The 14,913-nt window shown below is 38.2% G+C and overlaps 1 protein-coding gene across 1 annotated transcript in view; it reads right to left on the bottom strand.

The window, feature by feature from the left end:
- The window catches only part of TACR1 (tachykinin receptor 1), a 298,687-nt gene that overhangs the window by 101,437 nt on the left and 182,337 nt on the right, over positions 1-14,913 (bottom strand). Inside the window, exon 2 of the mRNA XM_082428074.1 lies at positions 7,940-8,134. Within this exon, the coding sequence (XP_082284200.1) occupies positions 7,940-8,134 (195 nt within the window). The remainder of the gene's footprint in view (positions 1-7,939; positions 8,135-14,913) is intronic.

Genomic DNA, 14,913 nt, shown 5'->3' with positions numbered 1-14,913 from the left:
TAAAGGTTTGGTTTTGGAGCTTAGTTTGTCAACTTTTTACATTTAGGTCATACCAAATGTGTATAATAAATTAGCAAGTTCTCCATATGGTTCTGAACTCATTAAGAGCTTATAAGATATTTGAAAGAAATTCTCTGCACAAATTTTGATTCCATTGCCTTTTATAAATGTAACTCTTGAACAGTATTTTCATTCTTCCCCTCTCAAGCTGCATTAATGTGATTTACAGTTTTGTAGAAAATTGTCCATTTAATCTTACATTCAATTACACTTTCAGGCCTGGTTGTGTTTTCTCTTTTGGTAAGGTCAGCTATCTCTGGAAATTTAACATGACAACACAAAGGAATCCCAAATTTGGTAGTCCCATCTTTTTCAGGCTTACACTTTCACCTCCAAATTAGGGGTTGCCATATGTATTGCACATAACTTCCCATGGTGGCTACTGCCTCCTCTTTGTCTCTGTCTGTGCAATATCTACCAGAAAGGTAGTGAAATTTCTGGCATTTTTATGGCAACCTCCATAGTTTCTGCATTAATGTAGGCTTTTCCTTCTCCTTCTCCTTCTTTTTTTTTTACTTTATTTACTGTGATTTTTTTGTCTGAGAGTCAGGGTTAAAGGCTTGTTTTTATGCAACCATTTTCCCCTGAAATATCAATGTACTTTTCATTATCAGTTTAACTGCTTTCCAGCAACAACAGTGACAATACTAGGAGTGCTGGGCTATATAAATGTAGTGGGTGTCGGGGAGGAGATTAATCATAGAAGCTAGCATAAACAGTCCTGGAACCACAAATATGCTGACACCCTTTTGGCAAGGCCTGGAGCAGCTTGGTAAAGGATCCATACTTGTTTTTCATTTGTGAAATAATCAAGAATGTGGAAAATTGGGGAAGTAAACTGCAGGTACTTTTTCTAATATTCTTTTTTTCTTCTTATTCTCCACCAATTAGTCAATTTTTAATTTTCATTATTATTAATGAAACTAAAGGATATGTATAAATGTAAATATTTCAGCTAAGATGGTGGGACATGACATACAAAAGACAAAATGCTATAAATAAAGATAGTCTTCTGTTTCAATTGGTACTAATAAAGAATTATATTAGAGGACCTCCCTGGTGGTGCAGTGGTTTAGAATACACCTGCCAGACGTAGAGAATGGACTTTAGGACACAGGGAGGGGGAAGGGTAAGCTGGGACGAAGTGAGAGAGTAGCATTGACATATATACACTGCCAAATGTAAAATAGATAGCTAGTGGGAAGCAGCTGCATAGCACAGGGATATCAGCTCAGTGCTTTGTGACCACCTAGAGGGGTGGGATAGGGAAGATGGGAGGGAGACACAAGAGGGAGGGGATATGGAGATATATGTATATGTATAGCTGATTCACTTTGCTATACAGCAGAAACTAACACAACATTGTAAAGCAATTATACTCCAATAAAGATGCTTTAAAAAAAAAAAAAGAATCTGCCTGCCAATGCAGGGGACACGGGTTGGAGCCCTAGTCTTGGAAGATCCCACATGCCACAGAGCAACTAAGCCCCTGTGCCACAACTACTGAGCCTGTGCTCTAGAACCCGTGAGCCACAACTACTGAGCTTGCATGTCACAACTACTGAAGCCCATGCACCTAGAGCCCATGCTCTGCAACAAGAGAAGCTACCACAATGAGAAGCCCATGCACTGCAACGAAGAGTAACCCCCACTCGCCACAACTAGAGAAAGCCCGAGGGCAGCAACAAAGACCCAATGCAGCCAAAAATAAATAAATAAAATGAATAAATTTATACAAAATAAAAGAATTATATTAGAGTTAATATATCCACATTCATGTACACTTCCACAAAATCTCCAGGTAATTATAGTCATGAGTGATGCTGTTTTATGACATAGTTTCCTTTCCCAGGACTATTGGTAATATTTGGAATTCAGATAAGCACATCTTACTTCATGCTAAAACTTTACGACAAAGTTATGTACAAAGAAGTTTAATTAACAGAAAATGACATATGACCAATATTAATAAATGATTCAGGGAAGCTGAAATTCCCCAGGCTGCCTAAATCTCATTCTTTGGGATGTAGTTCTCATTTTTCATCCCTATTACAGACATTTTCTTGGCCGTATTGGTGAACCCTCTGATAAAGAAATATTGGCTCATTCATCTTCCTTGTCCTCAGGGGTATTACCCCATAACCTTCCAGGACCATGGCAACTTGACAGCTTGCATAGCATCCTCACGAGTGGGCTTGGATCCAAATAATTTTGAAAGCTACTGAATTTGCATTTTGCAAAGCCAAATATTTCTTCTTTATACTTTAATTTTTCTTTTACTGTGCTTTTTTTCTCCATTGGGAAGAGTTACTTTTGGTTACCTGTGAAATTTTTCTTCCTCACCAGTCAATCACTCTACCATTATAGGACTTCCTAGGTAGTGTCACAGTTTCACGAGAGCAGTCACAGTTGCCAAGTTGCTAAAATTATGGCAGGACTCAATCACAAACTATGACAATACTATATTAATAATGAACTCAAGTCTCCAGTTTCATGAATGTTATAATGTTAGAATAACATTCCATAACTGCAGATTGTAGACATAAACAGTGGATGGCAGAAGACATTGAACCTGTCCCTGCATGAATCTAGGGATGTAGCTAGAAGCAGCCTGTTTATGAAGTTTGCTGTTTTATCTTACTAGTCAGCTAAGGGAAATCACTGGAGTAATCAATTTTCAAAGAAGGAGATTAGTTAAAAAAACTATTATTTACATATGCATACACACATATATATTCACATCAAATTGTAGAAACATGTTTAATGACATAATAAATTCTTTATGATATGGTAAATGGCGGATTATAAGATGTAAATACAAATGACTCAAATTATGAAAAAAATTCAACCCCATTCCTAATAAGAGAAATGCATTTTCAACTTCAGTGGGCAAAAATCTAAAATCTTGACAATACAGTCTGGTGGCAAGGCTGTGGAGAAACAGAGACTTTCACACATTTCTGGTGGAAATGTAAATTAGTATGGAGGGCAAATATAAAAATTTGACTCAGCAATTCCATTTTTGGGATTTTTATGCTCCACATAGCCTTACATGATAAATGTAAAGGTTATTCATGACAGCACTCCAATAGCAAAAGGCTGGAGACAATCCCAAGTCCACTAAAAGTGACTGGTTAAATAATATTGTACATTTATAACATAGAGTACTGTGTAGCTGAAAAAAAGAATAGAGAAGCTCTTCATGAACTGATATGAAAAGGTCTCTGAGACGTATTAAGTTAAATAAACAACAGGGTACAGAACCATGTGCATAATAAGCTACATTTTGTGTTACAAAAATGGAAACAATCTATATTTGTGTTGACCTGTAGGTACACAAGACACTTCAAAAGAAACTAAGAACAATATTTCCCTGGATGGGAATTCATCAAAATGTTAGAGCCTTTGTAAATGATGGGAATATGGGTGATAAAAGAAATTATAAGAATTTTCATTATACTCCATAATTTATTTATATTTTTAAATGCAAAATGAAGTTTTAAATGATTTTCCAGGAAGATGAACCAAGTCTGTCTGTAGCATTTTGTAGCCCAGATGTACGTGCTTATGAATAATAGCAGCAAGGGATGAGTGCTGTGGAGAGTCTATGGGCTTGTTCTCGGTTAACATTTGTCACATCCTTCCAGGGACAATAATTTGTCCTAACCCCCCTTAGACCAATTGGAAAAATTCCAAATGGGCTGACACATAGGAGTCAGCAAGGCAAAATGCAAGTAAACATGAGAATGAAATGGGGCCTATCCATACTTCGCTTATTCAGAGATGAGTACTTTGAATGTCACCCCAGGCAGAGCCCACACTTCAGAAGATAATTTCTTATGGAGGGAATTTTGGGGTTATCCCAATGGAAGCAGTATCTTGAGAGCTTGTAAAAGCAAAAACCTTTGGATAGCATTTAATTTTAAGTTAAATAAAAATGAAACATAAATTCCAGAAAAAGTGCATAAGTCAAACTACTTGGTATTATGAGTAAATTTTAAGCAAACATTCATGCTACTACCATTGTGCTGGAGAAATATAATGCCATGTCCTCAGAAGCAACTCCTAGTGTTCCTTCTTGATCACATCCCTTTCTCTTCCTTGAAAGATAATCACAGTCTTCACTTTCATGGTGACTACTTCTTTGCTTGCAGTTGTAGTATTACCACCTTTCATTTTGCTTGTTTTAAAACCTTATTTACAAGAGCCATTTATGCTGCATGGAGCTACATTTTGTTCATTCTGTCAACTACGTAATATTCCATTGCATGCTTGTACCACATTTAAAATATCCATCTAACTGAAGATGGACATTTGGAGTATCTCCAGTTTAGGGCTTTAAGAATGATGCTGATATAAACAATATCTAGATGTATGTGGGTTCACAGCATGAGTTTTTCTAGGGTAATTAATTACCCCTGAGTGAAATTGCAGGGTTATGGAGGTATGAATAGTTTCTTCTTTTCTAGATACTACAAAATGTTTTCCAATGTGGTTTTATCAATGTATACTTTTAGCAGTCTACTAAGGTTCTTCACCAAAAGTTTTAAATGCTTAGTTTAGTCAGACTTCTGAACATTTGCTAGTCTAATAGGTGGATAGTAAGATCTCATTATGGTTTTAATTTTCATTTCACTGTTGATGAATGAAGTTGTGTGTCTCTTTATATATTAATTGGTCATTTAATATATAAGGATATCTTTTACCTGTTCTTTTATTGGATTGCCTTTCTTTAAAAGTGCTTAATTTAATCCATGTATTAATAAGAATCTAAATGATAAATGATCAGGGTTAGAGGTTAACCATGTAACCAGAAGGCAAATGCAGCAATCTAAGATTTTCACAAAACATTTTAGTGTAATTATCTGGCATAAATTATTCATCAGATGAATTGGGCCTAAGCATTTGCCCACCTCACTCTCTGCTGCCAGTTTTCTGCCCATGTACCCAGATCAATGAATGATGCTAACAACAGTAGGTAACATTCACTAGTTTCTTTCCAATGTGCATGGCACTGAGCTAAGCAAGTACCTTATTTACTTCTCTCAACACCTCTATATGGACTGTACTATTAGGCTTAGAAGCTTGAATAACTTGACCATTATGACTCAACTAGAGAGAAATGTAGCTGGGAGTTGATCCCTCATTTAACTCTCAAGTCTATGCTCTTACCCTGTCTCAAAATAAAGTTTCCTTATGGTTTCAAATTTGGAATTACTGTGTACTGTGGAAATGGCAATCATTAGTTCTAATAGAAGAGAATATAATAAAGTACTTAGTTTAGAACTGATGAAATTTAAATTCCCTAAAAAATATATCATGATGCATTATGACAGATACTGACAAAAACAAAATAGGTTTGCATAAAGCTTACACTTATGTTTGTATCACAGACAATATGTGAATGGCAAATGTGGACTCTTTCAACTTACTACTGCATCTATAAACATTTTATACATCTTGAATAGATAAAATCAGGAGCTCTTAATCCAGGCCCATTTTTTTTAGGTTAAAATCATGAAATAAATAATAATGGCAAACCTAACCCTGCATCCAGTAGCAGTTACCCAAAATTCTTTAAAGGTAACTTGAAAGGACAGTCCAAAACGTTGAGTCTCAAAGGGACTTTCTAATCATTAGTAAGCATAAAATAGCAAAATGTTTAAAAGTAAAACACTAAATACTACTGTTTATTGCATGAGATCCCAGAGATCTATGAGAAAATAAACCTTTATTTCCAAGTTAAAATTTGAATTTGTTGGAAGATAAAAGAACTGTGCTTATTTGAAGCAAAAAGTTGCAGAAAGGTGATTAGACTTTGAAAAGATCACAAGAACTAAGAACTGAGCTAAGGTCCCTGAAGTTGACGGCAGTTTCTGAAGCAGTTTATATAATGAGCTTTAATTCAGAGGGGTTTTTTTCCCCCTTTTGAGGGAAGCTTCTGGCTTGAACATGTTCATGGGTCCTGTACAGCTTGTAAAGCTATATTCTTTCTCCCGCTGTGACTCTGCTCAGGCTTGTAGTTTCATTTGAAAGAAAAATGCTCAATATCTCCTAGGCTAAGCATTAATCCTCCCACTGACTGATCAATTAAATCCCGCTGTCTGTGTCTGGAAGGCAAAGTCTGAGATTTATGTATTGCTTTCTGGCAAGCCACATTTGCATGCTCCATGGAACAGATGCAGTAGTGTAACTCTGTGTGCAACAGGCTTTTGGACCCTCAAATCTAGAGGACCAACAGGTACAGTGTCTCATTTTACCATGTAATAAGTTCAAAGGTCTATAATGATTATATTATACTGTCTAATGAATTTAGTTCAACAACAGTATCTTATCTTTCGCATGGCATTTAATAGCTTACAAGGTGAGAATACATTAACTTATTTGCTCTTCAAAACAGTTTTTTATGTGAGGCAGTGCTTTATCATGTTCCATTTAACAACGAGGAGAGACTGCGCTCTTGCCCAGGGTCACATAGCTAGAAACTGGCAATCTTGTAATTAAAACCCAGATCTTCTGATTCTAACACCAGTGGTCTTTTACAATTCACTTAATAAACCCAAGATTGGAAAATTACAGAAGACTTTCAAAAGGAGTCATATTATCAATGTGCTTTGAATCCAGAAAACTGATGATAATATAAATGTCACATTGCTGCTCACTTGAATAGAACAAAACAAAGAATAAGCCATTAAGATAAGAAATCTTGGGAAAATGTGCCAAGATAGCTTTAAAAAACCCTAAATGTGATCGGTCAGGCCGCTGGAAGAGAAGCAGGCCTGTCCTGTGGGGGACCTGTAACTCATAAGGTCTCAATGTTCTGGCCTTGCCTTCCCATGCATTTCACAGGTGTAAGTATTTTTCCAGCTGCAAAATCCTAGAAAGTAGGTGTTTTGGTTTAGTTTTCCCCAGACACACAACCTGAGATAAAGATTCAAGTGCAAATGACTTATTTGGAAGGAGAAAGAAACACCAGTAGGGAGTGGGGCTAACAAAGGGTGTGTCATTGAGCCAGCTGCTACCAGGGTGACTGGAGCTTAATCCCAAGAGGAAATCCTGAACACAGTAAAACACACACACCTCAGAGACCTCCCACCTGAAGGGGGAGGGAGCTGGGGTGTTCATATGCCAACTCCCATCAGTTTGTTTTTTTTGGTTGAGTTGGGTCTTTGTTGCTGTGTGCAGGCTCTCTCTAGTTGTGGTGAGCGGAGGCTACTCTTCACTGCGGTGCGCGGGCTTCTCATTGCGGTGGCATCACTTGTTGCGGAGCACGGGCTCTAGGCATGTGGGCTTCAATAGTTGTGGCTCGCAGGCTTTAGAGCACAGGCTCAGTAGTTGTGGTGCACTGGTTTAGTTGCTCCACGGCATGTGAGACCTTCCCGGACCAGGGCTCTAACCCCTGTCCCCTGCATTGGCAGGCGGATTCTTAACCACTGCACCACCAGGGAAGTTCCCCCATCAGTTGTTTTTGAGAGCTGCTGGGAGTGTGGAGGGAAGGATAATTCCCTTACCCTCTGGCATGCTGTGCAAGAGGGCAAAATGGCATTCTATAGGGTAGGAAAAAGTTCCCAGGCAAAGAAATGCAGACACAGGCAGGGCAAAGTCACTGGTAAGAGGGACACAGTAGTGTGCCCAAATGGTATGCTATAACAGGATCCAGGTCTTATATTTTAAAACTTTTCATTCAAAGTCCAGAATAGTATTTGGGACATAATAGTCTCCTGATAATTATGGACACATCAACCTGACATCAGAGTGGTTGTGAGAAATGTTTACAAATAAAACCCGAACATACAAATTAAGTCCTAAGCAACAAAAGAACAAAAGAAAGAAGGAATAAGAAAGGGCAAAGAAGGCACTGGAATTCATCTCTACTCACACTTTCTCATAAATCTTGTTGGGATGCTCTGGCCATTCGATCATGCACACCACTCGGTTGGGCATGGTCTCCGTGGTTGAGTAGTAGCCCTGGGGGAAGGCCAGGAGGAGAGCCAAGACCCAGATGACACAGATGACCACCTTGGTGGCTGTGGCCGACAGCCGGGGCTGGAGGGGGTGGATGATGGCCATGTACCTGGAACAGAGAAGAAAGGACAAAATTCCAATTTGGTCACCATAATCTGCATTAGTGATTATGCATTGTTCCTGCCCAGGGAAAAATTCTCCAGAAACCCTTTGAGTCCTGGTGATTTTTACAATTATTTTCTTTTTCATATTCTATCCTTAAGCTTTATGACTTTTATGGCATAAATGCTAAACTCAGCCATATATTTTTAATATTTTAGAACCCATCTAGCAACATTCCAGGAGAGAAATTTTCATCCTTGTCCTTATGCTAGGGACATGATGTCTAAGTATATGTCAGTGGCTTACAGTGAAATAAGAACAACTTTGTGAATTTAGTCAATGTAAAGCCTATTTTTACCTTTTTTGGATTAAGGAATAATGGTGTTAGAAATAGTAGTTTTTAAAGTCCTGGTGTGGCAATGTAAAAGGCTAGCAATCCTGTACAGGTCCACACAATTTGAAGGGAAGTGAATGTGTACGAATGAGAAAGCAGTGGCCTAAAGCCAACAAAAAAAAATAGCTCCTGGAGAAATCTTCACCAATTCTTTGAACATCTAGAAGTCAGTGTATGGCTAACAAAGTATGCTTCATGAAGAGAAAGAGACTCTCCACCTCCTGAGACAGACACACTTGAGCATATCAAAGCCCAGGGTAGATGAAACCTCTCTGCAGGAAGAGGGAAGCAAAGTGAATGATGACTTTAGGTCTGGAGCCATTTCTCCATCTCTTACTTGGGATCAAGCACTGAGTGGTGTCATCTGAATGAGTGTCCACGTCTGAATTTGTGTATAGACTTTGAGATTTAGCAGAGATTTTAGAATTAGCAAATATTCCAATCAGCATTTCATATCAGTTATAATCACATCAATTCTGCCTCCTGCATTGAAGAAGTCATCTACCTTTTAAAGGGATAGGTTTAGCCCAGTCCCCTAACACCCCTGCCCCAAGCTTTTGAGGTGTGTGGTGGACAGGAACAAAGCAGCTTGGGATGGAACATAGCTCACGCCCCTTCTAGGGTACTGCTCCCTTCCCCCATGTTGTGAGGACCCCTCCTGCCTGGAAACTTGTTCTTCAGAGGACGCTGGACTCAAAGTGGCTGCAGTCAAGTACTACCACCTCACTGGCCTGATTACAGGGTCCTCACTTGGGGGAGGGGAACCATGCCAACTTCTTTTCCCATCCCTGTGTTACTATTTGGCACTCTTAACACCTGTCAATAAATATTGTCTACACTGAAAACAATTTTTTTTTTTTGCAGAGTTCATGGATCCATCCCTTAAAATATGCATTTTTTTTTTCAGAGTAGGAATTATGTCTTATACCGCCTTCGGGGTTTAAACATCTGACAAAATCTCCAAATCATGCATTTGATTCTCTGACAGGCAGGTGTTTCTGGCTTCCATGGGACTGAATAGTCAATGGAGACTTCAGAAATGAGCAGACAAATAGAACAGCTGTCAGCTGGCTCCACATAATTCTTTTTTACAGTCTTTGGACTCTAGGATCTCTAGGCTGGAACTGGGGCCAGGGTTACAAGGAAAGCAATTTCATTTAGTATGTGCACTACAAATTCACACTGTGCACCTGCCCCATGCAGAACACTGTGTTTCCTTGTGAACTCCGAGTTTCTAATTTCTCCAAGGAGAAAATGCATATAAATAAACAGCCACAAAACATGACAGTAGGATATGTGACCTCAAATGGTAATCTGATAAATACCTCAGAGCCTTAGGGAGATTCTGCAGATTCGGAATGTCAGGTGGACTATTGAAGAGGCTTAAAGGGGTGTGCTTTGCTGGATTTGGGGTGAGCCTGCTGAGCACCTGGCTTGAAGGGCAAGAAGCATTCAGAGACTTCTTCCCTTCTCCATGTTATGAATAGTTACATCTTCCTTGTTTGAGAAGCTTGAAGGCTCAGTTTACATGAAGGCTTCCCTGATCGTCCTTTTATCACCCTAAACTTTAGAATATCTTTTCCCAGATTTTCTTGCTAGGCACCTAGGCTTTCTTTCTCTGGTCTGTAAGAGTGATGGCATTGACAGTGTTCAGAATATGAAAGTATATTACGATGCCTCAGGTCAGCTTTTTTTAAATTTTAACATCTTTATTGGAGTATAATTGTTTACAAATGTGTGTTAGTTTCGGTTTTATAACAAAGTGAATCAGTTATACATATACATATGTTTCCATATGTCTTCCCTCTTCCGTCTCCCTCCCTCCCACTCTCCCTATCTCACCCCTCTAGATGGTCACAAAGCACCGAGCTGATCTCCCGGTGCTATGTGTCTGCTTCCCACTAGCTATCTATTTTACATTTGGTAGTGTATATATGTCCATGCCACTCTCTCACTTTGTCACAGCTTACCCTTCTCCCTCCCCATATCCTCAAGTCCGTTCTCTAGTAGGTCTGTGTCTTTATTCCCATCTTGCCACTAGGTTCTTCATGACATTTTTTTTTTCTTAGATTCCATATATATGTGTTAGCATACGGTATTTGTTTTTCTCTTTCTGACTTACTTCATTCTCTATGACAGACTCTAGGTCCATCCATCTCACTACAAATAACTCAATTTCGTTTCATTTTATGGCTGAGTAATATTCCATTGTATATATGTGCCACATCTTCATTATCCATTCATCTGTCAGTGGACACCTAGGTTGCTTCCATGTCCTGGTTATTGTAAATAGAGCTACAATGAACATTGTGGTACATGACTTTTTTTTTTTTTTTTTTTTTAATGTATTTATTTATTTATTTTTGGCTGTGTTGGGTCTTCGTTTCCGTGCGAGGGCTTTCTCCAGTTGCGGCGAGCGGGGGCCACTCTTCATAGCGGTGCGCGGTCCTCTCACTGTCGCAGCCTCTCTCGTTGCGGAGCACAGGTTCCAGACGCGCAGGCTCAGCAATTGTGGCTCACGGCCCAGTTGCTCCGCGGCACGCGGGACCCTCCCAGACCAGGGCTCGAACCCGTGTCCCCTGCATTGGCAGGCAGACTCTCAACCACTGCACCACCAGGGAAGCCCATGACTCTTTTTGAGTTATGGTTTTCTCAGGGTATATGCCCTGTAGTGGGATTGCTGGGTCGTATGGTAGTTCTATTTTTAGTTTTTTAAGGAACCTCCATACTGTTCTCCAGAGTGGCTGTATCAATTTCCATTCCCACCAACAGTGCAAGAGTGTTCCCTTTTCTCCACACCCTCTCCAGCATTTATTGTTTCTAGATTTTTGATGATGGCCAGTCTGACTGGTGTGAGATGATATCTCATTGTAGTTTTGATTTGCATTTCTCTAATGATTAAAGATGTTGAGTATTCTTTCATGTGTTTGTTGGCAATCTGTATATCTTCTTTGGAGAAATGTCTATTTAGGTCTTCTGCCCATTTTTTGGTTGGATTATTTGTTTTTTTGATATTGAGCTGCATGAGCTGCTTGTAATTTTGGAGATTAATCCTTTGTCAGTTGCTTCATTTGCAAATATTTTCTCCCATTCTGAGGGTTGTCTTTTGGTCTTATTTATGGTTTCCTTTGCTGTGCAAAAGCTTTTAAGTTTCATTAGGTCACATTTGTTTAATTTTGTTTTTATTTATATTTCTCTAGGAGTTGGGTCAAAAAGGATCTTGCTGTGATTTAAGTCATAGAGTGTTCTGCCTATGTTATCCTCTAAGAGTTTGATAGTGTCTGGCCTTACATTTACGTCTTTAATCCATTTTGAGTTCATTTTTGTGTATGGTGTTAGGGAGTGTTCTAACTTCATACTTTTACATGTACCTGTCCAGTTTTCCCAGCATCACTTATTGAAGAGGCTGTCTTTTCTCCACTGTATATTCTTGCCTCCTTCATCAAAGATAAGGTGACCATATGTGCATGGGTTTATCTCTGGGCTTTCTATCAGGTTCCACTGATCTATGTTTCTGTTTTTGTGCTGGTACCAACCTGTCTTGATTACTGTAACTTTGTAGTATAGTCTGAAGTCAGTGAGACTGATTCCTCCAGCTCCATTTTTTGTTCTCAAGATTGCTTTGGCTATTCGGGGTCTTTAGTGTTTCCATACAAATTGTGAAATTTTTTGTTCTAGTTCTGTGAAAAATGCCAGTGGTAGTTTGATAGGGACTGCATTAAATCTGTAGATTGCTTTGGGTAGTACAGTCATTTTCACAATGTTGATTCTTCCAATCCAAGAACATGGTATATCTCTCCATCTATTTGTATCATCTTTAATTTCTTTCAACAGTGTCTTATAATTTTCTGCATACAGGTCTTTTGTCTCCTTAGGTAGGTTTATTCGTAGATATTTTATTCTTTTTGTTGCAGTGTTAAATGGGAGTGTTTCCTTAATTTCACTTTAAGATTTTTCATCATTAGGGTATAGGAATGCCAGAGATTTCTGTGCATTAATTTTGTATCCTGCTACTTTACCAAATTCATTTTTAGCTCTAGTAGTTTTCTGGTAGCATCTTTAGGACTCTCTATGTATAGCATCATGTCATCTGCAAACAGTGACAGCTTTACTTCTTCTTTTTCAATTTGGATTCCTTTTATTTCCTTTTCTTCTTTGATTGCTATGGCTAACACTTCCACAACTATGTTGAATAATAGTGGTGAGAGTGGGCAACCTTGTCTTGTTCCTGATCTTAGTGGAAATGGTTTCAGTTTTTCACCATTGAGGATGATGTTGACTGTGGGTTTGTCATATATGGCCTTTATTACATTGAGGGAAGTTCCCTCTATGCCTATTTTCTGCAGGGTTTTTTTTTTTTTTTCACACACGCACACTGTATTTTATTTTTACAAGTGATAAATAGACTGACACCAAGCATGTACATGGATGACCACAACAAAAGCAACAATGATTGCAATTACCAAACAAGAAACACACTCATACTATGTCATAATATTGACATTCAGTCCAATAATCCTCTGCTGTAACAGCTCCTTTACTTTGCAGTGAAAATTGATTTGTATATTCTTTGCCTCTGAGTCCTTGTTGGATTTTTTTTTTTTAATTCAGACAGAAAGTCACAAAAATTATACTCATCCTCATCAGTTCACTCAGTCCCATGTAATTAATTTTTTTTTTTCATCTTGATCTTTTGTTAGCACTTTTATGAGTTCATCAGTTTTTCATTAGAGTTCTGAAAATGCTTATTCATTCAGTTCAGCAGTACAGTCAGTTACCAGAAACCTGTACTTGTCAGAGTCTTTTCCATGAATTTCTTAAAGATGAGACCCTTTTATAGGAACATATTTGCAAAAGCATCAGAGTACACACAGAACTGTCTGTAAATGACAAAAGACTTAAAAATGACCACAGTTAAAAATTTGATGAAAGTTCATAATAATGCAGTTGACAAGAAAATTAGTTATTTCTGAGATATACATTTTAAGGTAATAACTAGGATTATGACTTATAACATTATACCAGAACATATAAGATTTTTAGAAATTTCATGTAATGTCTGAAACATTTATATTAACATATTTCCATACAAATAACCCAATGAAAGTTTAGTATTTGTTGTTTTGTTTGTTTGTTTGTTTATACTGCAGGTTCTTATTAGGCATCAATTTTATACACATCAGTGTATACATGTCAATCCCAATCGCCCAATTCAGCACAACACCATCCCCACCCCACCGCAGGTTTCCCCCCTTGGTGTCCATATGTTCATTCTCTACATCTGTGTCTCAACCTCTGCCCTGCAAACTGGCTCATCTGTACCATTTTTCTAGGTTCCACATACATGCGTTAATATACGATATTTGTTTTTCTCTTTCTGACTTACTTCACTCTGTATGACAGTCTCTAGATCCATCCACGTCTCAACAAATGACTCAGTTTCGTTCCTTTTTATGGCTGAGTAATATTCCATTGTATATATGTACCACAACTTCTTTATCCATTCGTCTGTTGATGGGCATTTAGGTTGCTTCCATGACCTGGCTATTGTAAATAGTGCTGCAATGAACATTTGGGTGCATGTGTCTTTTTGAATTACGGTTTTCTCTGGGTATATGCCCAGTAGTGGGATTGCTGGGTCGTATGGTAATTCTATTTTTAGTTTTTTAAGGAACCTCCATATTGTTCTCCATAGAGACTGTATCAATTTACATTCCCACCAACAGTGCAAGAGGGTTCCCTTTTCTCCACACTCTCTCCCGCATTTGTTGTTTGTAGATTTTCTGATGATGCCCGTTCTAACTGGTGTGAGGTGATACCTCATTGTAGTTTTGATTTGCATTTCTCTAATAATTAGTGATGTTGAGCATCTTTTCATGTGCTTTGTGGCCGTCTGTATGTCTTCTTTGGAGAAATGTCTATTTAGGTCTTCTGCCCATTTTTTGATTGGGGTGTTTGTTTCTTTAATATTGAGCTGAGTGAGCTGATTATATGTTTTGGAGATTAATCCTTTGTCCGTTGATTCGTTTGCAAATAGTTTCTCCCATTCTGAGGGTTGTCTTTTCGTCTTGTTTATGGTTTCCTTTGCTGTGCAAAAGCTTTGAAGTTTCATTAGGTCCCATTTGTTTATTTTTGTTTTTATTTCCATTACTCTAGGAGGTGGATCAAAAAAGATCTTGCTGTGATTTATGTCAAAGACTGTTCTTCCTATGTTTTCCTCTAAGAGTTTTATAATGTCCAGTCTTACATTTAGGTCTCGAATCCATTTTGAGTTTATTTTTGTGTATGGTGTTAGGGAGTATTCTAATTTCATTCTTTTACATGTAGCTGTCCAGTTTTCCCAGCACCACTTATTGAAGAGACTGTCTTTTCTCCATTGTATATCTTTGCCT

This window comes from Balaenoptera physalus (genome assembly GCF_965194825.1).
Source record: "Balaenoptera physalus genome assembly, chromosome: 15".
NCBI lineage: Eukaryota > Metazoa > Chordata > Mammalia > Artiodactyla > Balaenopteridae > Balaenoptera > Balaenoptera physalus.
The sequence above is the reverse complement of the archived record's forward strand: the minus strand, read 5'-3'. Positions and strand labels throughout refer to the sequence as shown.